Below are 25,654 nucleotides of genomic sequence, written 5' to 3'. Positions count from 1 at the left end.
AGCTGGCTGATGATTGTGCTGTGGGGATACAGCTCAGGCACTTCTAAGATCTGATTATTCAGAAAACAGAAACCCAGCTATTTGTGAATCCTCCAGTGTTTTAAATGTGAAGGCTCAGATTTTATAAGCCTCCCATGGACCTGAACAAAATGTTATCTGTGGGCCAGATAAGTCCCAGATCTCCAGTCAGTATCCGCACCCCCTCCAAGTCCCACATGCTCCTCAAACCTGAGACGATTTCGCTCCACAGCCAGTCTACTGCCAAGCAGCCTGTTTAAGGAAAGTAGGCCCCCTGGGCATGATGCAGGAGGGTCGCCAAACTATGGAAAGAACCAAGATGCCCTTCAACAGATGAATGGATAAGGAAGATGTGGTCCATATACACTATGGAGTATTATGCCTCCATCAGAAAGGATGAATACCCAACTTTTGTAGCAACATGGACGGGACTGGAAGAGATTATGCTGAGTGAAATAAGTCAAGCAGAGAGAGGGTTGGGAAACTTAGAGGAGGCCTTGCAGACAGGCTCTTTCTCCTTACACTTAGCCAGCTCCCTTCTTGAGGAGAAGTCTTTAACCTCAGCCTGTGTCAGTTGTACAGTCTTAGGAGCAGATCCCCGGTAGTGGCAATCAAGACAACATATTCTTTACTGGTGCTTATCCTAGGAAACAGGAACTTCGTGGTAACTAAGTCCATGGCCAAAAAGTGTAATCCAGATTCACCCCAGTCTGCCTAAAAGAAGTGGAATTTCCTTCTCTTGAGGACATCTTCAGATGACCAGGGGCTGGCAAGGAGCCCCAATGCTCCCCCAATTTGATCCTCATAAGGCCCCAGGAAAACATGTTCAGGGATCCTTCGTGATAGATGACAAGAAGGGTCACTGCCCCCACCCCCAACACAGTTCTAGAAATATTGATTAAACTCTCTCCATTTTTTTAAGTGACTAAGAAGACTCGTGACCAGAATCCTTGCCCCTACTTACTATGACCAATGATGAGTAGTTCCTGAGCACTTAATATGGCCTAAAGGACCTAAGAATGGCCCCAGGAAAACCCCAGATACCCCTGTGTATTTATGAATTTTGCCAATAATTTAGAACATTGTTGCTTGTGGGTCAGCACTTAAGAATTTTTGCAAAATTCTAAATCCTCTCTGCCTTTGCTGTACTGATCTCCTAGGGACAGTCTGAACACAAATGATGGGAGAGAACATGACTTTCGTTCTTGGGAAATATCACATTGTACAATTATGTGACTTCTGATCTTTTTAAAGTAATTCTGGTTGTAAGCAGAGGTCATATTAAAACATGTGTTCTCAGATGAGAGCTCAGTACTTACACTGTTATCCAGAACATTCATTTGTCTGTAACCAGAGCCTACTGGGGCCCGACCACCTTTTTATATATATATATATATTTTATTTATTTTAAAGAGGGAGCCTTGAAATATACTGAAGGACTGAGGGGGCGCCTGCTGGACCGTGAGCTTCTGATCAGTTATGGCATGATGGAAATAGCATGGGCTTTACTGAAGACAAGGAGGCCTGGCTTTGCCCATTTACAAGCTTTTGTGACCTGGGGCCTCAGTCTCCTCATTTATAAACTGTGAGTCACAGTGCCTGACTCAGACTGCCTATCTTTTTCATACCAAGTGCTCCTCCAAAGTCATTCTTTCAGAGTTAAATCCACATCTTCAACATCCTGAAAAGTAGACTCCGAAAGCACATACATGAAGGCTCTAGGATGAGCTCTGATGAATTAGCCAATTTCTCAGTAGTCAATTAAGTCACACAGGATATTTTTTCAGGGACAAGTACAATTTATTTCTACATTGTATCTCATATCACAAGCTGAACCACAGAAGGTGCCTGTCAGTACCCTTCCTGGGGTCCTTTCGTTCTGACCAGATGGCTGGGACCTTCTGTACCATGCTGGCTTAAGCTCCCCCATTTGTATCTTATCATGGGTCACAAACCTCTGTGAGAATCTGATAAAATGATGGGCTCTCTCTTAAGAAAAATGCACATACACATAAGCGCACAAATTCAGCATATAATTTTGAAGGGCTCAGCAACTGCCTGAAACACATTCTTGGATTCTGACTGAAACCCCTGGTCTAAACCATTGCCTGCAGAGGGCAACAGGGTAACTGGAGCCCACACTGAGAGCTACATTCAGGAAAGCTTGGGACACTGTAAAACTTGATGAGTTTTTTGAAGGCACTTTTCTTCAGCATCATCATCTCTTCTGGGAACCTAGAGAAGATTCTGGCCCTAGAGGAGCCACCATTCTTCACAGAGCCCTCCGTGGGCAGCGGCTTCTGAACACTCACAGGCATGCTGTTGCAACTGAAGGAACGCACTGCCTTCTTCTTATTTTGCACGGACAAGTAACTGAACAGGAAGGAGGACAGCTTGTGCTTGGTGACATCTGGAGCCTCTTCGGAAAAGCAGTCATCATCAAGTGGGTCCAGGAGGGTTTCAAGATGGCAGCTGTCTTCCCTTTTCATAGGACTGGATCCTACACGCTGAGGCTGCTTGATGATCTTCCTGGCCTGCGCTGGGTCAGAGCCCGCCCCATTGGAAGACTGAAGGGACATTCCATTGGCCAAGGCTCTGGGGCCTGTGGTTTGGGGGATGAGGTTCCCAACCTGAGGGCTAGGTTGGGAAGTACAGTGCTGACTCAGGACGAGAGCAGCAGCGTCTTGAATGAGATTCCAGTCTCTCAGGATGTCCTCTCTGGTGGTGAACTGGGATGTCACAGTGAAACGGATGATCAGTTTGTCCTGGATGGTGGCCGGGATGAGGAAGAGACGGCCAGCTTTAGCTATTTCCTTTAATACACTTTCTGTGAGACAATTAGGACCCTGTTTAAAGAATAAAGAGAAATGACATCTATATCATGTCCCCCTAAGCACCCCCAGAAGCCCAGTATTTATAGATCCAAGAGGCTGAACAACCATCAACTAACATAATTATAAGCCATGGGATATGGCATTACTGGCATTACCTTTAGACGAAAAACCACCAGGCCAAGGTGCCTCTTGGCAGGAATTTCAAAGGAAGGGTCATTCCTGACCAGAGACTCAAAATATTTTGCCATTTCAGTGCCCTAAAATTGTAAATATAGAGAGAACTGAGATTAATAATCAGGAGAGGGACAATTCCACATAAAGTTTCACACTGCTAAATGGGTTTAAACGTGACACCTTTGAGCCACAGAGTTCTGAATGGCTTCTGCCTGATTTTTTCCATTTGATGTAGCTCATATTCCAAGCTGGGAAACCTCCTGTGAGCAATGTCCTATGGCTTGTCATCATCAGATCCACCTCAGGAACTCATTTCTGAGGGCCCTCTTTCAGCTCAGCTCCAGAGCCAGAAGGCATGTGTTTTGCCATCAGTGAAATCTGGCCTCAGATCCTGGGCTTCACAGGTTTTTGACTGGTCAGGGTGGCAAGCGAGGGCCAAAGTCCAGCCCATTGTCTGCATTCCCAGCCAGGTACTTTGTATAGGCTGGATCTGCCCAGAGGAAGAGATTCTTGTTTTCACAGTATGTAGAGGCACCATGTGGGTTCTCAACAGCCCTGTCCTTATCCTAAGCCTACGTCTTTCCCTTGCCTCTCAAACCTTTTCATACCTTCCCTATACCTCACACACTGTTACATGGCCCCCTCTTTTTTTTTTTCCCATTCCACAAGGAATATATTTTTTATACATCCTCCCCACATACATCATAGAAAACTCTCAGGGCACCTTGGTGGCTCAGTCCATTGAGCACCTGCCTTCAGCTCAGGTCATGATCTCAGGATCCTGGGATCGAGCCCCATATCAGTTTCTCTGCTTGGAAGGGAAGACTGCTTCTCCCTCTCCCTCAGTGGTCTCTCTCTCTCTCTTAAATTAATAAAGAAAATATTTTAGGGGCACCTGGGTGGCTCAGTGGGTTAAAGTCTCTGCCTTCAGCTCAGGTCATGATCCCAGAGTCTTGGGATCGAGTCCCACATCGGGCTCTCTGCTAGCAGGAAGCCGGCTTCCTCCTCTCTCTCTGCCTGCCTCTCTGCCTACTTGTGCTCTCTGTCAAAAAAATAAACAAAATCTTAAAAAAAAGAAAAAAAAACTTTTAAAAAAAGAAAAAGAAAGAAAGAGGGAGTGAAGAAGGAAAGAAGGAAGGAAGGAAGCTCTCTGCACCAGTTTAACAAGCACAGAATTTCTCTTTGGGATAAGGGGGAAGTTCTGGAAATAGTAATGATGGTTGCACATGTTGGGAGCATACCTAATGTCACTGAATTGTACACTTAAAATGGTTAAAATGGGAGTTCCTGGGTATCTCAGTGGGTTAAAGCCTCTGCCTTCAGCTCAGGTCATGATCCCAGGGCCCTGGGATCAAGCCCCACATCCGGCTCGCTGCTCAGCATGGAACCTGATTCCTCCTCTCTCTCTGTCTGCCTCTCTGCCTACTTGTGATCTCTGTCTGTCAAATAAATAAATAAAATCTTTTTAAAAATGGTTAAAATTGTCATTTTTACCTTAGGGATATTTTCCCACAATAAAAAAAAATTTTAAACTTTGTACCATATTAATCCTTCATTGAAGTTTATGTCATTTTTTTATTTCCTTTTTTTTAAAACCTAAGATTATTAACTAAACAGGGACAGGACTTACCTTTTCTTTCATTTCTAAAAAGTTTCTTCAAGCATCCAGAAGGATCTCAATAAAATATTTGCTAATTGCTCTAACCTGGTTCTCATTGAATCACCTGGTTCTCAGACTTGATACTCAATTTCAAGAGAACTCAAAAGATTTTAGCTAGGGGCGCCTGGGTGGCTCAGTGGGTTAAGCCGCTGTCTTTGGCTCAGGTCATGATCCCAGGGTCCTGGGATCGAGTCCCACATTGGGCTCTCTGCTCAGTGGGGAGCCTGCTTCCCCCCCCCACCGCCTCTCTGTCTACTTGTGATCTCTCTCTGTAAAATAAATAAATAAAATCTTTAAAAAAAAAAAAAAAAGATTTTAGCTAATCACACCACTTTTGCCCCAGTTTCTCAATTTCAGACATTACACAGTCAGTTATACAACGCATACACTTGGCATACAGACAGTCCATCCTTGACTGCACTAGGTCAAGTTTAGTTTTTTCTTTTTTTTTTAAGATTTTATTTATTTATTTGACAGACAGAAATCACAAGCAGGCAGAGAAGCAGGCAGAGAGAAGGGGGAGGAAGCAGGCTCCCCGCTAAGCAGAGAGCTCCATCCCAGGACCCTGAGACCATGACCTGAACCGAAGGTAGAGGCCTAACCCACTGAGCCACCCAGGCGCCCCCAAGTTTAGTTTTAATAGAAAAGTTGATAAAGCTGATATCAAGGGGCACCTGGGTGGCTCAGTCGGTTAAGCGTCTGCCTTCAGCTCAGGTCACGATCCCAGGGTTCTGGGATCAAGCCCCATGTTGGGCTCCCTGCTCTGCGAGGAGCCTGCTTCTCCCTCTCCTGCTCCCCATTCTTTGCTTTCTCTCTCTCTCTGTCAAATAAATAACATTTTAAAAATAAATAAATAAATAAATAAATAAGGGGCACCTGGGTGGCTCAGTGGGTTAAAGCCTCTGCCTTCAGCTCAGGTCATGATCTCAGGATCCTGGGATCGAGCCCCGCATCGGGCTCTCTGCTCAGCGGTGAGCCTGCTTCCCCCCAGACCCCTGCCTGCCTCTCTGCCTACTTGTGATCTCTGCCTGTCAAATAAATAAATAATATCTTTTAAAATTAACTAATTAATTAATTAATTAATTAAAGCTGGTATCAAGCAGGATGTGGTCAGGTGGGCCCAGCTGTTATACCGGAAGAAAAAGCAGGAAGGATGTTGGAGGACCTCTCTTTCCTTGAGTACACTGGGGTCTTTCTTTTCTTTCTTTTTAGGTTTTGATCTATTCTCTTTAAGCATCTAATCTCAAAGACATCATACCCTACATGGTCGCATACTTTCTTTCTTTTCTTCCCCATGTTCACGCCACACTCTTGTTCTTCTGTCTTAACTTCTCCATTTTCTAAAAGGGGCTCAGGGAAAGGGACTTCCCCGAGGTACAAGGGGCAGAAGCCAGGTTTCCTGGTCACCAAGTATGGGCACTTTCCACCATGTTCTGCTTGCTCTCCCACCTCCCAGCTTACAATGTAAGCTGCCTGTGACAAGGTAGACGCAGGGGCCAGGGGAGAGGGGAAAAACTCAGCACCCCTGCCACCAGAAACCACCTTCACGGATGAAGAGAGCATCGCTACTACCTGTGCCCTGAACCAATCTAGATCAAGGGCAGACTAGAGCTGCAAGGCCAAATACAGTGCTTTCCTGGAACATAGCCATGCCTATTTTTTTGTATTGTCTACCGTGGCTTTTGTGCTACAGTGTCAGAATTGAATAGTTACAACAGAAACAGTATGGCCTGCAAAGCCAAAAACAGTCTGTCTTTTACAGAAAAAGTTGGCCAATCCCAACTGTAGGTGGTAGAAAATGATGAATGATGATGATGATGATGTTAATGAGAACAGTCATCTGTTACCATTAGAAGAAGGGGGAAAATGGAGGAGTGGGGAGGGGAAGAAAGAGGAAGAAGCAGAGGAAGGAGGAGGAGGAGGAAAGGAAAGAAAGAATCTTCATTGAGTACTTAAATGTGTATTAGGTCCCATACTAAGTAAGGTTTTTATATGTATCATCATTTAATCATCTCCATTAAACTTTGATAGGTATTATCATTTTCCCATCTTATAAATCAGGAAGCCAAACACAGAAAGTTTAAGTAATTTGCCCAAGGTCACCAAATAGTAAAGGGTAGAACAGAAAAATCAACCCCAGTTTCCATTCTCTAAAGCATTACTGTATTACAGAGAGATACACATCTCGGTTTTATATAACCTCCAAGAGCTCACGTAGTAGAAGATAACCCAAAATTGTGCAGAGAAAAAGCCTTCCACTCTCGAGCGGTGTAATTACCATCTCTGAACCCCACTTATAATATGGGGCTGGTCAGGGTGCCCACTCCAAGCATTGTTGTAAGAATCTGATGAAACAGTAGGAGGTATTTTTAAAATTTAAGACACTATGCAAGTAATAATTATGATCTCAGTCAAGTTGAAAAAATAAAATTAATTCACAACAACTCTGTTTTGGTCTACCCCTTACTGTTGTGGGACATTGGTAACCTGTGAGCTCCATTTTAAAAGAGTGCTTAAGGGGCGCCTGGGTGACTCAGTGGGTTAAAGCCGCTGCCTTCGGCTCAGGTCATGATCCCAGGGTCCTGGGATCGAGCCCCGCATCGGGCTCTCTGCTCAGCAGGGAGCCTGCTTCCTCCTCTCTCTGCTTGCCTCTCTGCCTACTTGTGATCTCTGTCTGTCAAATAAATAAATAAAATCTTAAAAATAAATAAATAAATAAAAGAGTGCTTAAGTAGGTGATTTTAGGAATGCCAAGGAAGCAGGGATCGTGACTGCGGCAGACAGAATAGTCAGGAAAGCTCCTGGGAGAAATGAAACACAAGCCTTTAACAACATTTGGAGAACAGAAAGCAATCCAGAAGGGCAAAGCACAGGGGAAAGTACAGAGGCAGACAGAGCACACAGCTGTAACAGGTCGGTGAGAAGCCTGAGCTGAAACAGAGGCTCCTACCCAGGTCCCTGACAGCCAAGCCCAGAAGTGTGGGTCTAGTTCAGGAGTCGGGGAACTGATGGGAATTCAGAGCTTTGACTTGCAAGAGGAGCATTAGGGGAGTTGGCCACACCTACACGCTGGATATCCAGTCCTAAGTTGTAAGCAAAAGAGCTTTCCTGGTAACTTGTAACCTCCACTGTCTCATTTCCCGGCCACTACCTACAGTCTCGAGTCTGAGGATCTAGAGAGAGGATGAAGTGCCTGATGTCCCGCACTACATGCCACGTGACAGCCACTCAATGATAAACACCCAGTAACCAAACACCTGGATGTTTATTACGAATGTAAAATCACCAACCATAAACCAGCCATGCTTACTGCTTCGACCATTTCATTTGGTTTTGTGGGGGTTTTTTTGTTTTTTTTTTTTAATTTTTTATTTATTTATTTGACATAGAGAGAGAGATCACAAGTAGGCAGAGAGGCAGGCAGAGAGAGAGGAGGAAGCAGGCTCCCCACCAAGCAGAGAGCCCGATGTGGGGCTCGATCCCAGGACCCTGAGATCATGTCCTGAGCTGAAGGCAGAGGCTTTAACCCGCTGAGCCACCCAGGTGCCCCTGGTTTTGTGTTTATCTCATGAGGAAGAAATTGCCTAAAGGGAAGGTGGAAGGGGAAAGACAAACAGAGGAATAACGACAATGTCTTTGAACTTTCCCATGGCTTTTATCAATGGCTTTGCCTTACTCATAGGCACTCAGAGAAACAAGTGAAAAATGCTACTAGGGGGCCCTGAATGGCTCAGCTGGTAAAGCAGCTGCCTTTGGCTCAGGTCATGATCCTGGAGTCCCAGGAACGAGTCCTGCTTCGGGCTACCTGCTCAGCCAGAGAGTCTGCTTCTCCCTCTGACCCTCCCCACCTCATGCTCTCTCTCTCTCCCTTTCTCTCTCATTCTCCCTTTCTCTTAAATAAATAAAATCTTTTTTTAAAAAAATGCTACTAGCCAAAATTCTTAGTCAAGTCCCACCTCTATCATGAAGAATACAACAGAGAAACAGTGCCTGTCTCACTTACTTCTGGGTTTTATTTCTAGCACAATGATTCTGTTGTTGTTGTTGTTGTTGATTTGGGTTAAAATAAATTATACCAAATAGACCTTCTGTAAATAGGCACTGATATGATGCAGAGAGGTTTGTTCCAGACTTGGTAGGTCTACATGTCCAAGCTAGAAGAGCCATGTCTCAGACATAACCATAAGGGACACAAATTTTCAGGCTTTTATGATAATCAGAGTGATTTATAGAAAGTATGTTCCTACCCCGGACACACAAGCTGCCCTTTGTTTTATTTTCTTTCTCCCTCTGCAAAATGGGCTCTCAGGCCATCATTCCCCTGGTGCGTGGTTACTAAAAGAAGGAATAATGAGACCCTCCCGCAGGGGAGCAGACAGCAGATAGCCCCCCACCCCCACCCCCGGTGTCGTGTTCTTGCTCAGGGTCCCTCTAGCTAACAAAGAAATGGCTACGCTAAATAATCAAGTCCCAGGAGCCCAAGAACAGGCCCAGACACCTGAGCCATACACCGCAGGTCCCCTGGGCAGAAGCCAGCTTTCCTCCCCACAAGGACACACAGCAAGACTACATACATGTCTGACGTGCGCTTGAAGATTCTTCACACCAAAGGACCGAATCACGAACCAGAGTTTGATAGAGCGAAACCGGCGGCTCAGGGGGATCTGCCAGTGCTAGAACAAAGGCACAAGGGCTGATGAATACAGGCAAGAGCCCTGCTCCCTTACACACTCCTTACCCTGCCTGTCCTGCCCTCCAGGGATAGACGGTGTCACCATGACTCTGGAAGTTGTTGCTAAGAAGAAGCCAAGACTAGTTACCCAAAGGATGTCCTGTCACGGGACCAAATCCTGGGGAAGGTGGCCAATAGCTACCCTTGTCCAAGAGCATGGCAAGTGGAAACCAAGTCCATGACCCTGAACCAAGGAGAAGCCATTTTGCTTCAAATGCTGCTTTCAACATCTCATCTCAGGCCAAAATTCAAGATGGGGCATGTATTTTTCTTCTTGAAAAGAACCTAAGTTTCTCAAATTGCAGGGAATGAAGTTCTATTTCTATCACTACCCGCCCCCCCCCCCCGAATGTAAAGAACAGTGCTTAAGGGCTGGGACGCTATAGCCCCGCAGACATGGATTTCTTTTCGGGCTCTTCCTGGGTGATGCCCACCCCACCCCCCCAGTGGGGTGGTGATGCCACCCCACTGGCTCTTCGTGAGACCGAGAACGAGCAGCACCTCCGATGGAAGTGGCATGAAGGGAATCAATTGAGAAGAGCTTCGCCAGAAGTCATCAGCAAGCGGTGGCTATTTAGGTGATAAAAATGCAAGCTACGGATAGATCACAGCAGTCTTTCTACCTAGAGCCCCGATGATCATTATTTAATCTCACTGTCTGGTCACGACTTCTTCCTGGGACAGTCCTGGGACATTCCTGTGCCCTCAGGAGCCATGACTCCAGCTTTCAGGTTTCAAATGAGCCTCCATATCCGGGCCCCTGTGAAACTAAAATTGACCCTTTGTTCCTGGTAACCAAATCAACAGAGCTTAAAGTTCAAGGCATGGACACCCTAGACTGAAACATTTTCAAAACAATTTTAAACTGGTTTCACACATCTGGAAACAGACCAAAGGGTTTGGAAAACACTGACGGTTGCCCTGATGACTAATGTGTTTTCTAGTGACCTCTTCTTCAAATGCCAGAAAGCTTCACCAAAATTTCTGTTGACTGAAAATAAATATTTGTCCTACTGATATTTATGTACTCATCCACAGGATTTCCAAAACCTTGAAAATGTGCTCACCTTCACCCTTCACACTCACTTCCTGACCTGGGCAGGGGCACTCTCCCTTTAGGGACACTGCTCCATTGTGGATGGACAATGTTTCTCCTATGTCAAGTACTAAGCCTCTGTTTTCCAGCTTGGGGACTTGTGCTTACCAGCAGAGGGCATCAAAACCTGAGCACAGGACAAAATCCCTGGGACAGGGAAAGCAGTCAACTCCATCCCTTATTAGAGGAACACTCTAGGAGAATAACAAAGCCTGGCTTCCCAAATGGTTATGGCTAATTGGCTACTTTATCTCACCAGCAAATTAAAACGAGAGGCAAAGACTATTTTATTTTTTATTTCTTCACACTCTATTCATATCCCCGGTTGTTCCTCTTGTCACTATCCCAAAACCAATCCGTGCTGACCCAGCTAGATGATAGTCTCAGAGCAGGAAATTTGGACATAGAAAAGGTGATGTGGCGCTTCTTTAACTCAAGACATCCCCAAGCCTCCTCTGTGTCCTTCTGAGGTTTTGCAGATCTCCCCAGCCACAGGCAAGACAATGCCCCATCCACTAGTGGGAGCTTGATGTTAGAAAATGTAGCCCTGATTTTAGGTGGTGCCCGGGCTCAGGGATGAAGTTCCTAAGCCTTCTCTCTCAGGATGCTGCTTATTTCTGGCTCATCTCAAACATGGCTGCGCTTCTGTTTCAAGTTACAGCCACCTGGGGAGAAAGAGCCTGGGTCAGAGCAGCAGTGAAGACTTCCAGGATCACAACAGATGAAGGCTTCCATTTTCTAGAAGTTTCTTTGAGACTTGGAAATGGAATCCAGAGATTTAGAGGTGGGGGAAGGAAACGCATAAATCCACACTTTCTGGAGGGGGACTATAAATAAAAATGTTCCCCAGACCACTGTTAAGAAAGGTAGAATTCAATATTTTTTTATAAAATGTTATCGAGAAGAGAAAGAACATCATAAAATCTCCAAACTGATGGGAACGAGCCACAGAAAGACCTTGGGACACTGGTGGGAACAAATAAGCAAACAAAAGGTAACAGGAGATCCAAAATGGGGGAAGGTAAGATAATGCTCTTAAGTGATGATGATCCAAATACACTTATAGGAGAATGAGTATCATTTCCCATGTCACACTCAAGAAAGAAACTTAGAATTATCCCTGAAGAGACCTGCCCCTTAGGATGCTGTGAAATGTTTTTTAATTTAAAAATTGCTGAAAACCTACCAGACAGGGCAATGAAGATGAGAGAACCATTATTTGTCTACTTTTATCAGCGTCTTGAGGGTCTGTAAGCTTACAGACCCACTCCAATCAAAAAAGGAAAATATGGCAATGTACATTATAGATGACATTGACAATTTCCTAGTGGGGGGATGGCGTGGCAGGGAGGAATCTTGAGTATGTTATTAGCTGACACCTGATTCCAAAGGGCATTTAAAAAGTGACAGCATCAATTACAAAGTGTATGGTAACAAGCATTTTCCTCCCTAAAAAATTCTTCTCCTTGAAAAAAGAAGCTTGTTTTTGCTGATCAAAATGGACTTGAGAGATCTGCCATGAAAAGCCCAAGCTTTTCCTTTGGGGGCCCCTTCCCCTCATGAACCTCACCTCTAAAGGTAACCAGAGTCAACCACTTGTGAATAAAGGAAATCTTGATCCCTTTTGAAAAATAAAGAAGAAGAAGAAGCAGACTCAGAAATGTAAAGGAAGTCTGAGCTGGTCTGAGGGAGAATAAGCAATGCAATCAAGAGATGACAGAGCTATTATTTTAGGACTAAAAGGCCAAGACAGTTCAGTTGTCCAAGGAGACAAGACAGAACCTTCTCTTTACAGACTGAATCACGGACCTCAGGCACTGTTCTCTCTGCCTCACTGCTTTAATTCATTTAACCTCATGACAAGCCTTAGAACCCAATATTAGTATCATCGTCCTCATTTTACAGATGAGGGACCAAGACAGAGAGGCTGTCATTTGACCAAGGTCACACAGGTTAGTAAATGGAGGAACAATAGGCCAGCTGGCTTAAGGACCTCAACGCATAACCATTCTCCAGTGAATCTCTGCAGCTTCAAAGAAGAATTTTTAGCAATACTACCCCCTACCATTAATTGAGTAACTGCCACATTCCTAGGACTGTGTTAAGTGATTTACGTGTATGTTCCCATTTCACCCTCACAACCTCCCTGTACCCATCTTACAGATGAGGAAGCCACAGCTCAGAGAGGGCAGCTGAGTTTCCCAAAGGCCCACAGCTGGGGTAGTATTTCAAACCAAGCTCACCTACTCTGCTCTGCTGCCTCCCCTTGGCCCCAGATATAACTTGTTCACAACTATGTCTCCTCTACAACTAAAGGAAAGGTTCCTCTTCAAACTGAGGGGTAAATCTCAAGAATTCATTTCCCCAGGAGCTAGTACAGGCTGAGAATGTGGGTAGATTCAAGAGAGAGACGGATGTGCAGCTAGCTGAGAAGGCCACGACTAATTGGAGAAGCTCAGGAAGGGTGCCTGTGCCCCACCCCCTCCCGTGGAGCCTCCCACCATGACGCAACGCCCTGGGGACAAAAGATGAAGGAGATTCAAGCAAGGAGCCTCCTTCCCTACCCACGGAGATTCTCCACCCTACCCTGCTGCTGGGCACTAAGCGGAGCAGATTATCCAAGCTGGAGACAGAAGGGAATGGACCAACTCGTGGTAGAAGAGGCATCTTTGGGGAGTAAGGAACGCCACGCATATTCAGGAAATGGCCATACTGCCTCAGAGGTTGGTCTCATTTTCTAGGCTTTTTGACAGTCTTCTGGGTTTCATTCTATATGCTTAGAAACCGAAGGCAAACAGCAACATATTATGGGATGGGCTCACAATATGCCAGTTTCGGACAGAAGCCAACATCAAGGAGACCTTCTGGGGTCAGGTGCAGTCCATCCCAGAGGCCGCTTCTGGCCACTCACCATGAAGTCAGTGGCCATGCCTGAGTTGGCATGCCTGAGGTAGATGGGGTTCACACTGAAGGTCTGCTGCAGCTTGTACTTGTCTTTGACCCTGTGGGTTACCAAGCAGGCATTAGTGGCTGAGGCCTCTCCAGAGGGAGCAAAGCTTTCCTAAGGGCTGGAAGCTTGGCTGCCACACTCACCAGAAGCCAGTACAGTCAAAATGCACCATCATCCACTTGGAAGGATTAAAGGTGAAGGAATTGGCATACTCGATGCCCTTCAGAAACCCCCGGAACTCAGGGCACAGGAAGGCAGTGCCTGCGTAGGCAGCATCGATGTGGAGCCACAGTCCCTCACTGGCACCTGAGGAGGCAAAGGTCTCCTGGCTGGGAGGTAGGACTGGGGGTGGGGGCTTGCCACCAGCCAGCTCAAAGTCATCTCCCGCCTGGTACAGTGGCTGGTGGGCTTCAAGAGAAGAGAAGAAAGGCTGGCCTGCTCTGGCTGAAGGAGCTGGCAAGGCACAGGGAGATGAGGGTGGGGACAAGGGCAAGGGCCTTCTAAGGGAAAATCCATGGAGCCACAACTGGCCTTTTGCTCTCACTGGCCAGAGGGTCAGCACTCCCGGGACATCAACCTAGAAGTTCCTGGCACAGAAAGCAATTCCCTACTGGCCCGGAGGGCAGGGTTAAGGCATCTGACACAAACGTTCCAGCGGGGATATCTCTCTCTCTTAGAGGGTTTCTTGCTTAGGGATTTTACGCAATCCCAAATGGGATTCCTTCTCCACCTTTATCTTCCCCCAAGGTTTCCCCCACCCTACCATTTTCCTTTCCTTAGCCTAGAATAGCAAATGTTCCATGGTGCCTCCTTCACCCTGTGTTTCGCATATGACCTACTCAAGGTTTGGACGTACACTTGAGAGGGCAAGAGAACCTGAGACTCTCCCACTGTTGCTTCCTTGAGAGGATGCAAGGCAAGGGCTGGAGGGATTTCTAACCCCTGGTCCACTGCTGGGAAAAGCCGTGCTCTGGCTGCCTTGTGACAGGTGGCTTCTGGGGCTCTTCTTCAGCTCTCTGCACCGACCCAAGAGGGGCAAGATAATGCCACAGAGCTAGTTTCAGGTTCTTGCTCTAAGGGAACATTCTAAAGCTCATGACTTGTCTTCCTAGACAGACAGGGCAGACACTTACAGATGGGGCCCAGCTCGGACAGGCAGTCAAATGCACAGACCCCAGTGGTCCCCAGTGTTGCACACACCTGAAGAAAAATCAAGGAAGTTAATGGTTAATGTGGGAAGGTGGGCTCATGTGACACAGTTGGACTGGAAAAAAAAAAAAAAAGACTGAACCATAGTACTATCGATCCTACCCATCCCACTGGAACAGCATGTATTTCACATTACACTTTACCATGACCCACAGTAAGAAATACAATTTATAGAACAATCTAGTACAAACGTGCATTTGAAGGAAAGTTTCACCAAACCAGACTACTCTGGTTACAGGAATGCACTCTGATAGTTTCTGTTCTTATTTGTTTGTTGTACAGATTATGACCCACAAAATTTATTTCTTAACACACCAACGAGTAGCAACTCATAACTTGTAAAATGTTGTACTTTTTCTTTCTTTTTTCTTTTTTTTTTTTTTTTCAGCATGTTACTTGCTTAAATTCTGCCCAAATTCCTTCCTCGCCCCCAGATCCTATCATTCTAAGCTAAGAACTCGTTCTAACTTACAAAAACAGGCACCAAGCCCTGCTCCTTGTCCTCCTTGATGGCTTTCTGAAGAGCTTCCCCTCGGAGCGAGAAGTTGTCATCCACAGGCAGAAACTTCATCTTCACCAGGGAAATCAAACCAGCTTTCTCCACTGAGGAGTGAGCCTAGAAGGACCATGGAAACCTGTTAGCCGAGTCCCCCCGGGGTTGCACACCCCCCAGGAACTGCTGAAGCCAGACTAGGCGAATCAAAAATAACATTTGCTATGTGTCCTAGAGAGGACTTCTGAGGCCTGCGCCATCCTGAGCTCCAGCCTACTCATGTCTAGAAAAAAATTACTCAAGAACTACGACTCCAGAAGCCAAGCACCAACTTCAGGATTTGGCCTGTATCGGGCAACTCACCTGGTCAGAGGCATAGGCAATGAGCCGGGCGTTCAGGGAGGACTCGTCTGTCCCGGGTTCAGATGCTTTCATTTCCAGGATTTTGTCCTTCCTCGCTGCCAGCAAGGCGATCAAGGTGGACTCACTCACTGTGCTCTGTAGTGGAAGAAGGATTATCAGGGGCAGCCTCTTCCTCTGGTGCCTGGGCATATTCCCCTGGCTCCTTCCTAAAGGGCTGTTCTTTCTCCCGACTCACAGACCTGTCCCACATTCTCCATTCACTGCACCCTGTGCCTCTCCTCCAACTGACCAGGGAAGTGATGAAAGCAAATTTGCACCTAATACCAACACCTTTATTAGAGAGGCCACAGAGACCAAAAAGAGGATGTTCAGCCTCTGCTAGATAGAAATTTGCCTATAGATATGTTTGCTCCCCATGTAAACTTGCCAAAAAATAAAGAGCCTTTAATTTATTCATTTTAGGCATGGAACTAGAGCTTGTTTCTAAAGGGACATTCCTGAGAGAGGGGGTCCTGGTTTAATCTGGGAGGCTGGTCACTCTGGCCTTGGCTCTGTTGCCGATGGGTCCTGTGATCTCGGGCTAACACTGCCCCTCTGGGAGACTCTTTTCCACTTGCCTCCCAGAGTGGGAGTACTGATTATCCAAATGAAGGCTGGATAGGATTTTGTTCTGGCCATGTCTGTGGGCACCCTGTGGGCCCCTCAGCAACCTCACAGAATTCTTACAGGTTTCTCAACATTCATTCACTCGGTCTTTGGTGTCTTTTCTTCTTGAACTCTTCCCACAGCTATAGCTCCCTGCTAAAAAGACCTAGCAGAGGGTGTTAACAGCAGACGAGTAGTATACAAAACGTTCTGTCATCCCAGTGGCTCCTCAATAAACCACTCTGAGGTGTTCGTGATTCCCATCTACAGACAAGGACAGCAACGCTCAGAGATGTTATAGGACTGAACCAAGTTCGCAGGGCCGATGATACAGGAGGAAGCGTCCTTTGGATGTAGATGAGCGTGTGTTGAAATCCTTTCTTTCACTTACCAGCCGGCCAGCTGAGGCAGGCTTTCAACCTCCCTGAGCTCCAGTGCTCTTATCTCAAAGATTGGTGATGATACTGTTTACCTACAGAGTCCTTGAGATAATTAAATGAAAAGCAAAGTCACGTACAGCAGACATTTAGCATGTCCCCCAGATACACTGTCTGCAGTTGTAACTATCTCCACACAACCCAGAAGGTCCACAGCATGCAGCAATTTTCCTTTAGTCTCGTTGCAAGACTGCAGAGAAAGAGCAAGTCACTGAGCTAGCAGTGAGTCCAGCAAACTGTCAGGTCTCATCCCAGAGCAGCATGGCTATTTTTATTTTAAAGAAGGTCTCACTTAGGGACATCTGGGTGGCTCAGTCAGTTAAGTGTCTGCCTTCAGCCCAGGTCATGATCCCAGAGTCCCAGAGCCTGCTTCTCCCTCTCTAACTTCCCCTGCTTGTGTGCTCGCTCGCTCTCTCTCTCTCTCTCTGTCAAATAAATAAATAAAATCTTTAAAAGAAGAAGGAGGAGGAGGAGGAGAGGGAAGAGGAGTAAGGGGAGGAGGGGTAGAAGAAAAGGAGGAAGAGGAGGAAGAAAAAGGGCTCATTGAACGTTCATATCCACTCTCTGAGGAAAATATTGTTGCTATATTATTTGTTATTATTATCTCTATCTTATAGTTTATAAAACCAGGAAAATTGTATATTAGAGTAGAAGTCAAGAATTGATGGGTCCTCAAAGGTCTCACAACCAAGCCCTCATAAATGTAGAGGGTTTCTAGATGCAGAAGTACCCAGCAGTATGCACAGTCTATGCAAGACACCCAGCAAGCTATACCATATGGGTGGCTCTTAACAAGACAAGAAATCTTTGAGGAACTATCATTTGACAGATACCCAAATGATAGGGCTGTAGGATAAGGTAAATCAATTTATGGGGCTCATTTTTCTCACTGCCCAGGGTCTTCTGGACCCAGGAGGGAGGGCAGGAAGTCTCTATTTGCCTTCTCTTTCCCTTTCCCCAAAAGGTGTTAAATGAGACAAGGAAGGGGAGGGGTCGGGTGAGAAACGAAGACACCTGAATCCAGCAATACTGGAAATGTGATCATGGGTGGACTTGTGAATCTTTTTTGAAGAAAAAGGGAAAAAGGAAGAGTGGAGGTGGCAGCCTCCGTGAGAGTGGTGACCGCGGAGGAGGCGGTGGTTCTGATAGTGGACTGGGCGATTGTGGCGGCCATCAGGAGGATAATGATGACGGTTAAGGGCAAGGGGATGATGGCAGTGATAATGGTGGAGGGGATGACGTGGGGGGACCTCTGTGGAAAATAGGAGAAGGCCCTCTGCGGGGTTCAGTTTATCATTCACCCGTCTGCCCCCCAAGCTGGGAGGAGCTCTGCCAAGGTAGGCACCTGTAAGACGCCTCCTCCCTGGCTGCCGGGGTGGTGGTGCAGAAAGTGCTCCGGGAGTCCCAGCATTTTCGCCAGCCAGTCCATGACGTTCATCTCCAGCTCCGTGCATGCAGGGCTGGAGGCCTGCGAGAGAGAAGGCAGCTTCGTCCAGGAAGTCCCTGGACACCAAGATTGCACCCCTCCCCCTGCCCCATCAGCCCCAGAAACACATGTCTCTGCCCTGGCCCTCCCGGGTCCCCATGCTATCAGTGGGAACCTGACCTGTCTTCCCCCTGGACAAGGGCTCAGTGTCAGGCCCTATGCCCCATTCTCACCCCATCCTCTGCCAAACTGTAGGGGCGAAAGACATAGGGCTTTGGATCGCTGCCCCTCCTCAACCAGTAGGAGTCTTTCCTAACTCCCACAGTTCTATGGAGAAACAGCCCTAGAAATGATGGCTTGCATTTGGCTTCCCTAGTCCCTAAAATACCCAGCTGAGCATCCTGAAAGCCAAGGGCAAGCTTTAGGACTAAGAAAGAAAGCACTCCTTCCTGGAAAAGATAGCAGCTCCCCTCAGCCTCCGCTCCCAGCTGTTCCTTCCCCTGACACACCCTATAACAGGTCAGGCTTAAAATATAAATCTGTTCTTGGGGGCTTCTGGCGCAATTTAAAGCCACTCAGCCCTTAGGGAATTATTAAGGGGAGCCTGAGGATAGATCCCTAAACCCTCACAAACAAGAGCGCAGAGGAAGTTGTACCCACAGGCGCCAAAGTGCCTACTGAGGATCACAAACTGTGGCAATAACCAGATCTCAGTCCAAATGTCATCTCTGTCTCTGTGCACTGTGTGGTCCTGGGGAGGTGAACTTATCTAAGCCTCAATTTCTTTATCTACAAAAAAAATGGAGCACTACTCATGATTCCCTAGGGTTAGAGGATAAGATGAGATCGTTTCTACAAAGTTCAAAGAATGTAGCCATTGTTCATATTTAACTTAGAACCCCCATTCAGAGATCAGGACAAAATATGCCTGCCCCAGCATGTCACCTTCTGCTACATGTCCAGCGGCCACCAGTTAACAGTTACGGCCATGGTTACTCACCCAGGTGAATCCCAAGCAGTTGATGGCATCGGCCAGCATGTCCCCCAGCAGCGATGGCCAAGAGGTGAGGGCTGGGTAGTAGGCGTGCATGTGGGGACTTTGCCAGTGTACCACCTGGAGGGACAGCATGTCCATGTGTGGCACCAGGAGGCATGTCTGGGAGGCTTCCCTCTACCAGAGACCCTCCCTGGCCACTCTAGAGATGGGCTGACACTTGTAAGACAGTCAAGTAAATGACACAACTCCATAAAAATAAAACATATTCATGGTGTTCTTGCCACCCACCCCCATTTCTCATCTTCTATGCTATTTCATCAGTGGAGCCTGTGTACATATGCCGCGACCAGAAGGGAATATGCAAAATGAAAATCAGTATAGTAATTAGGGTTGTGGATTTTGAAGAGTGCTCACGTTAGTTTCCACTGCTTATCCCCCATGCCATCCCTGCCCAGCAATAAAAGGAAGAGGAGACGATGAGCTCCAGAAGAAGAGGTTGCTTGTCCTATCCAGTTTCTGGCAAAAGTGTCCTTTGTTTTGTAGGTCTCCAAGCTCTCTGGGCACACAGCTCCTGCAGAGAGTCAGTGTGAATGGATTCAAAGCTGTCCTCCACTTCCTAGTGAAGTTGGGGAAAGGAGAGAAAAGGGCAGGGAACTGCCAGCTCACAGGCCTGGGACCCCTACCTCCAAGTTAAGCCCTAGGCCCACAGTCAGACTGAAGAACCAGGTGAAAGCAGAAGCTAGGTGGACAGAGAGGGCCCCACCATAATGGGCTCATTGGCCTCATTAATTATCTAATCTGGCTTCATCTCCCTGTTGATGAAGATGCCCTGCTCATTTCTGCATTCATGCTTTTGAGCAATGCTGTGTCTCCTGACAAGCAGGCACCTCCCATACTGATAGGACCTTCCAAAACCTGCTAATTCCTAGAAAGCTACAAAATACTCATTTCCTCCACAAACCCTTTCCCAATTCCCCAGCTCCTCTGAACCTTTCTCTGAACCCATGGAACCCTGTCATTCTAGATGTCCAATCCTACTGAGAACTCATTAGTCAACATCTTAGTGTATCAATATTTAGTGTGCAGAAATTCTTGTAATCCCTCATTGGCAAGGACAGTGTCCTAGAAAGTGTGTGTGGTAGAAGGAGCATAATATTCAAGTTCAAGGACAAGGTTCCAGTCCTACCTTTGTCCCTAACTAGCTGTGAGACTTTGTAGGTTTATCGTGAAGCTAAGGAACTTAAGCTCCAAGGTCCCATGTTTGTATGGGTCTTTTTGAGAAAGATACTTAATTTTATTTTCTTACAAGGGATCTCAAAATGTATATATGATGCAGATCCCATTAAAAACAGGATACTTCTCTGTACCTTCCTTAATTTTAGTTTCCCATCATAAAATAAATCCAGGAAAATAAATGTTTCCTAGGGTTGTCATGTGGACTGGTCTGGGAGAGGATTTGCAAAATGTAAAGCACTAACGTTAATGGTGAGTTAATCACATGGTGATAGAGACATCATGTAATCTGACTTGACTCTTAGATAATCGGACCTCTTCTTCCGATTTTCGCTAGGCGAAATGTGTGGAAGGTAACGAGGGTATCTTCCATTTTCCCATACTTCATCTTATTTAATTCTCACAGTACCCATGAGATAAGTTCTCCCATTACCCCCATTTCACAGATGAGAATCAGGGCCAGCTAGTGCGAAGCAGCATCCCCATGATCACAAACACCTCACAGGGACAGTACCATGACAGTACCAAGACAGAAACCCAGGGCTGTCTGCCCCCAGGACCCAAGCAAGAAGACGTCCTGCCTTCTCTCCCTGTGCTGCTCTCTCTACCCCATGAATTGCAGAGGAGGTTTTTCTAACCAGAGTCAGAATTAAAGCAGAAGGGAAGTTCATCTCTTTGCGTCTAGGAGATGGCAGGGAGGGAAAAATCAGTCCAGTCTTCAATGAGGTGCTGGTCAACATGAGAAAGCAAAGGGCCAACCGATTTCAGGCCGTCTCTCAGAGGCGTTGAAGACTGGGACCTCTTTATCAGTGTCCCTAGTGACAGTATTTTGGAAACCCCAAAGAAGGGCTTCCATCCCCTAACCCTATCAAGAGACAATTATCTGTTCTTGCAAGATAAATATGATAAGATAAGCCAGAGGAACCCTTATCAAGAACAGACAGAACTCTCCTTCCAGAAATGAGCCTCTCTGGCCATACCCCCAGCAACTGCGGGAATTGCAATCAATGAATCAGCTCATTTCTGCCTCCTCTGACAGTTGCTCTCAGCCTCACTACCAAATTACAGTTGGTCCCTCAACAGATTATATTTTACAGAATGAAATTCATGAGATAATCTTATCGGGGCACTAGCCTCCTGGGTAAAGCTTTACGATATGGAAATTTTCAAAAGATGCTTGTGAAATAGGCTGAGTGGTCAGAGAGAGGTGAGTAATGGACTTTATTCAAACTTGCCAACCAATACGGCTGCACAAAGCTTGGATAACTTGTCATCCCTGCCTCCAGGCATATTTCTGTCGCATCTGAAGCTTTGAGGGGATGATGGAAGCAAATCCCAAGTCAGTCCTGGGAGGTCTCTGAACACATGTGGTTCAGGACACCAATGCCCCAAGCAGACAGAGAGAAGGAAACAGCCTGTGTGTTGGGGTCCCAGTGAAGGGTGGCGCCTGGGTGCACAGGGCCAGGCTAGAGCACTCAGTAGGGGCAGATGATCAGAGTAGGAGAAGGAGCCTATGGAATGAGACTGGCTCAGGGCTAAAATCTTGGATCCACCAGCCTACAAATTCTGTAACTTTGAGAAAACAATTAACATCCCGGAGGCTCAGGTTCCTCATTTGTGAAACAGGGAGTATAGGATCACTAGAGGATAGAACAAGCCAGCCTGCAACGTGGCTCGTCCAGGGCCCGGCATGGGACACAGCGCTCAGTAAAAGGCAGCCCTTCTGAGGGAGGAGGACTGGTGTTCTCACTTTTAGCATGAACACCTTGGCACAGCTCGTTGCCCCTGGTGGCCGGGGACAGCATCCCAGCCCACAGAGGCCACAGCTCAAGCAACAGCTGGTCTCTGTCTGCTCCCTGGCCCCGCCAGGGCTGTTACCAGGCCGGACTCCTTGTCACGGGGAGTACAGATGATTCAGGGAAAGCTCCTTTCTACTCTTGAAAAGCAGCTCAAGCGTAAGACCTCCCCTTGGTGGCGAAGGACACCGTTCCCACCTCCAGGAGGAGAGAGCAGGGGGTGACAGGTCTCACTCAGCTCCCTGGTCCTCTCTAGGTGACAATCAGGTACCCTCAGGGAGAGTGTTGTCTCGACCTCCTTCCCTCCCTTCAGCCAGTCTCCGCGTTCTGTGGGACTGTCTCCTGCCTCCTCTCTCTGCCTTGCTCTCCACATTGGCCTTTCCCCTCAGGCCCAGTTTTCATTCTTACCTCATCCCATTCGATTTCCATGCATCCGTCAGACGAGAGACCCTGAGGTGAAGGGCTAACGCCCTCCGGCCTCCCATCCAGCCCCACAAGGCAGCCCTGGCATCAGAAACCTAAGTTCAAAGCCCTGGCCCTCCACATGCTCACACGACAGGCTGGCACATTAGTGCCCAAGTGGCAGCCTGACCCACGACAGGCCTCTCTTCAGGCCTACTGCCCGCCCTCCACTGCCCCAAAACCCAGAATCACTCTTGTGGGGACCGTATCTCACCCCAGGCATGATGATTCGCTCGATGTCCCCAAAGATGCTGTCCCAGCTGTCAGGCTCCTCGGGCGCACTCTCAGGCAGCTGGGCTCGCAGGTAACCAGGCCGGACGTCCGGAGTCACACGCCGCTCCCGCACGGTGCTCAGGTACTGACAGATGTAATCCACCATCTGTTTTCCTACAAGAGAGGAGGAGACAGCCGCCTCATATCCCCCCACCGGGCCTGGCCAATCCCTGTCCCACCCCCTCTGGTCAGGAGCAAGAGACCTGGTGAAGAAGGAGGTGGATGCGTGGACGGATGGGGAGAAGTCCTGATCCCTAGCACCAGCTGTGTCTTCAGAATTTAAAAATAAGTGAGGGTGGCGGTGCTCAGTCAGTAGAGTATGCGACTTTTGATCTCAAGGTTGTGGGTTCTCGTCCAGCGTTTGCTGGGGGTAGAGATGACTTAAAATAAAAAATGGGTGGGGGATGCCAGTTAGGCTACAAGCTCTTGGTTTCAGGTCAGGTTATGATCTGAGAGTCATGGGACTGAGCCCTGCATCAGACTCCAGTCAGTCGGCTTGGGATCTCTCCCTCTCCCCATCTCCCTCTCCATGTAACCCACCTCCCCAACTCCCTCTCTCTCAAATAAATAAATAAATCTTTTTTTTTAATGAATGAAAAAATAAGTGAGGGCATGAAGGACTGGAGGGGGAGTGTGTGAGTGAACACATGAACCAGAGAGAAAATCATGAACTATAAAACTCAAGCACTAAAGTAAAATACTTATTTTTCCTCCCCTTTCACTTATCCATATCAACTTTGACTCTCTCTCCTACCTTTCTTTTCTTCTCCAAAACAGAACATCTCATTAATTCTCTACCTTACAGGTTTAGTAGCTCTGTAGCTCTTTCTGTCCAAAAACTGTTACACACACACACACACACACACACACACACTATACTCTTCGTTAGCACAGAAGCTCAGCTCCCTGCCAGGTTCTGACACAAGCTGAAAAATCTACTTGCTCACTATTCCTGCTGGACCAGTAATTTTGCACTTTTGGACCCCATGGACTTCTTTGAAAACCTGATGAAAACTATGGGCCTGCACGTGTGTGCGCGCACACACACACACACACACAAACAGTTTATAATTTCAGAGGTTCATGAAATCCCTAAAGCACAACATAGACCCAGACTAGGAACCCTGCACTAGCCTGAAGTTCTGGGGAAATGCAATGTCTTTTTGTTTATTTGTGTCCAGTGTTAAATTCCTGCTAGTTGGCATATATTGTATTATTTGTTTTGGGAGTATGCAAGACCAGGTCTTAATAACTCAGTTTCCCTCACTCTGTTTGCACCAATACCTCAATGCTTAGGACATTTCTTAGATGCTTAAAAAAAAAAATGAATGAACAAATACATAAGGAAGAAAAATAGCCAACCCAAATACTCTGAACCGCCTCTAAATTATTTACTTTTTTTCCTCCCCTTTCATTTCTTCAGGACGGGGCTTCAGTCTTCAGACAGAGTGCCTGTGTCTCTCCCTCCCTCCAAGTCCCTCTGTCTCTCTCTCTCTCTCTGCTTCTCTCCCTTTCTGCGTCTGTGTGTTCATCTCTCTCTCTCCCTGTCTCTCTCAGTATCTATAATTGCTTCTTAGTATTCCTTGGGCTTTTCTTCCCCTACAAAAAAATAAAATAAGATAAAACAGAGAGAAGAAGGAACCTGATTTCTTGCCTCTACACCAGCTCACACAAGATTCTCATGAGCAGGACCAAACTCAGAAATAAACTAGGAAAGGAACAAAGGGAGATTTGAACACCCTTCCCTCTCCTCCAATCCTCCCACAGCCACTGCCTCTCACGACGGCAGTAGCACCCCAGCAGGGCTCTAGAAAACTGGACCTGCCCATCACTGGTCCAGGAGCAGCAGGAAATGTAATTGTGCTGGACACAGAGGCTGGATGCCCGTGGGAAGCTGCTTGTGGCTCTTGGGAAGCCCGGGGAATAAGCGAGTGCCGGCTTGAATGCAAAGGCTGCGAGCTACTTAGTGAGTTAGGTGCGGATGGAGGAGAGAGGAAAAGCTGGACCTAACATGCGACAATACCTTAAGACAAAGAAATTTCAGGCAACATAACTTATCCCTGGTGGGGAGGATATAAAAAGTCCCAGAAAGAAAAATTAGAAACCACCACCTCCTGCCCGCTTCAGGAGCGATGCCGGGAAAACAGGCTAACCATTTGGATTCTCCCATTCCTCAAGGCTTGCGATATAGTAGCTACTCACTAAATATTTATGAAATGAAGGACTAAGTGAAAGAAGAGCACTGACAGATTCACACATAGAGACATGAATATACAGAAAAGATTTTTGCAGTGACTACAGAACACTTGGAGAAATTTTTTCTGCTTCAGAATGTGAATAATCCCCTTTCCCTATTAAGTGGATCAGGAATCCAAATCCTCTCTTTGTGAGAAAGGGGACAGGACAGCTGAAACTTGGGAGAGTGGGAGAAGGACAGGGAGAGGGAGAATGAAAGAGAGGTGGAGAAAGTTTTCAATTCTGGGGTCCCGCAGTCCTTCCTCAGGAAAAATTTTGTGGAAACGAACTCTCAGAGGGCAATTCTACTGCTCCAGTCAAACGACAGCCCCCCACCCCTGAAGCTAAGGGCAGACCACCAGCCCTGTTCCTAGAGAACAACAGGGGTGCCCCCCTCACCTCTCTCTCTGTACTCCTCGGGCTCCATCATCTCTCTGGGGCTGCGGTAGCGGCTGCGTTGCCTTCTCACAGACAGACTCTGGAGGAGGTGGAGGACGTACTCCTGGGCAGCCAGTGTGGGACCTTTATTTAAAAGGTTCCCCCTCCTTCCACTTTAGCCCCACCCTTCAAAAGCCCTTCTTCTAGGCTTCATGAACCCCACCCCTTTTTTCCCCAATTCTG

The 25,654-nt window shown here is 47.0% G+C and overlaps 1 protein-coding gene across 1 annotated transcript; it reads right to left on the bottom strand.

Moving 5' to 3' along the window:
* Positions 1-1,810: 1,810 nt before the first annotated feature.
* On the bottom strand, positions 1,811-25,509 carry HDC (histidine decarboxylase). The gene is made up of 12 exons (XM_044230047.1): positions 25,433-25,509; positions 22,740-22,912; positions 19,038-19,151; positions 17,957-18,079; positions 15,530-15,664; positions 15,146-15,289; positions 14,598-14,664; positions 13,608-13,770; positions 13,426-13,516; positions 9,261-9,359; positions 3,008-3,109; positions 1,811-2,864 (listed from the first exon to the last, which is right to left on the bottom strand). Exons 1-12 carry the CDS (start codon positions 25,461-25,463, stop codon positions 2,115-2,117), a joined length of 1,992 nt encoding a protein of 663 aa, XP_044085982.1. The 5' UTR covers positions 25,464-25,509; the 3' UTR covers positions 1,811-2,114.
* Between the last annotated feature and the right edge of the window lie 145 nt (positions 25,510-25,654).

This window comes from Neovison vison, chromosome 13, assembly GCF_020171115.1.
Source record: "Neovison vison isolate M4711 chromosome 13, ASM_NN_V1, whole genome shotgun sequence".
Lineage (NCBI taxonomy): Eukaryota > Metazoa > Chordata > Mammalia > Carnivora > Mustelidae > Neogale > Neogale vison.
This window is presented reverse-complemented; position numbering and strand designations above follow the sequence as displayed.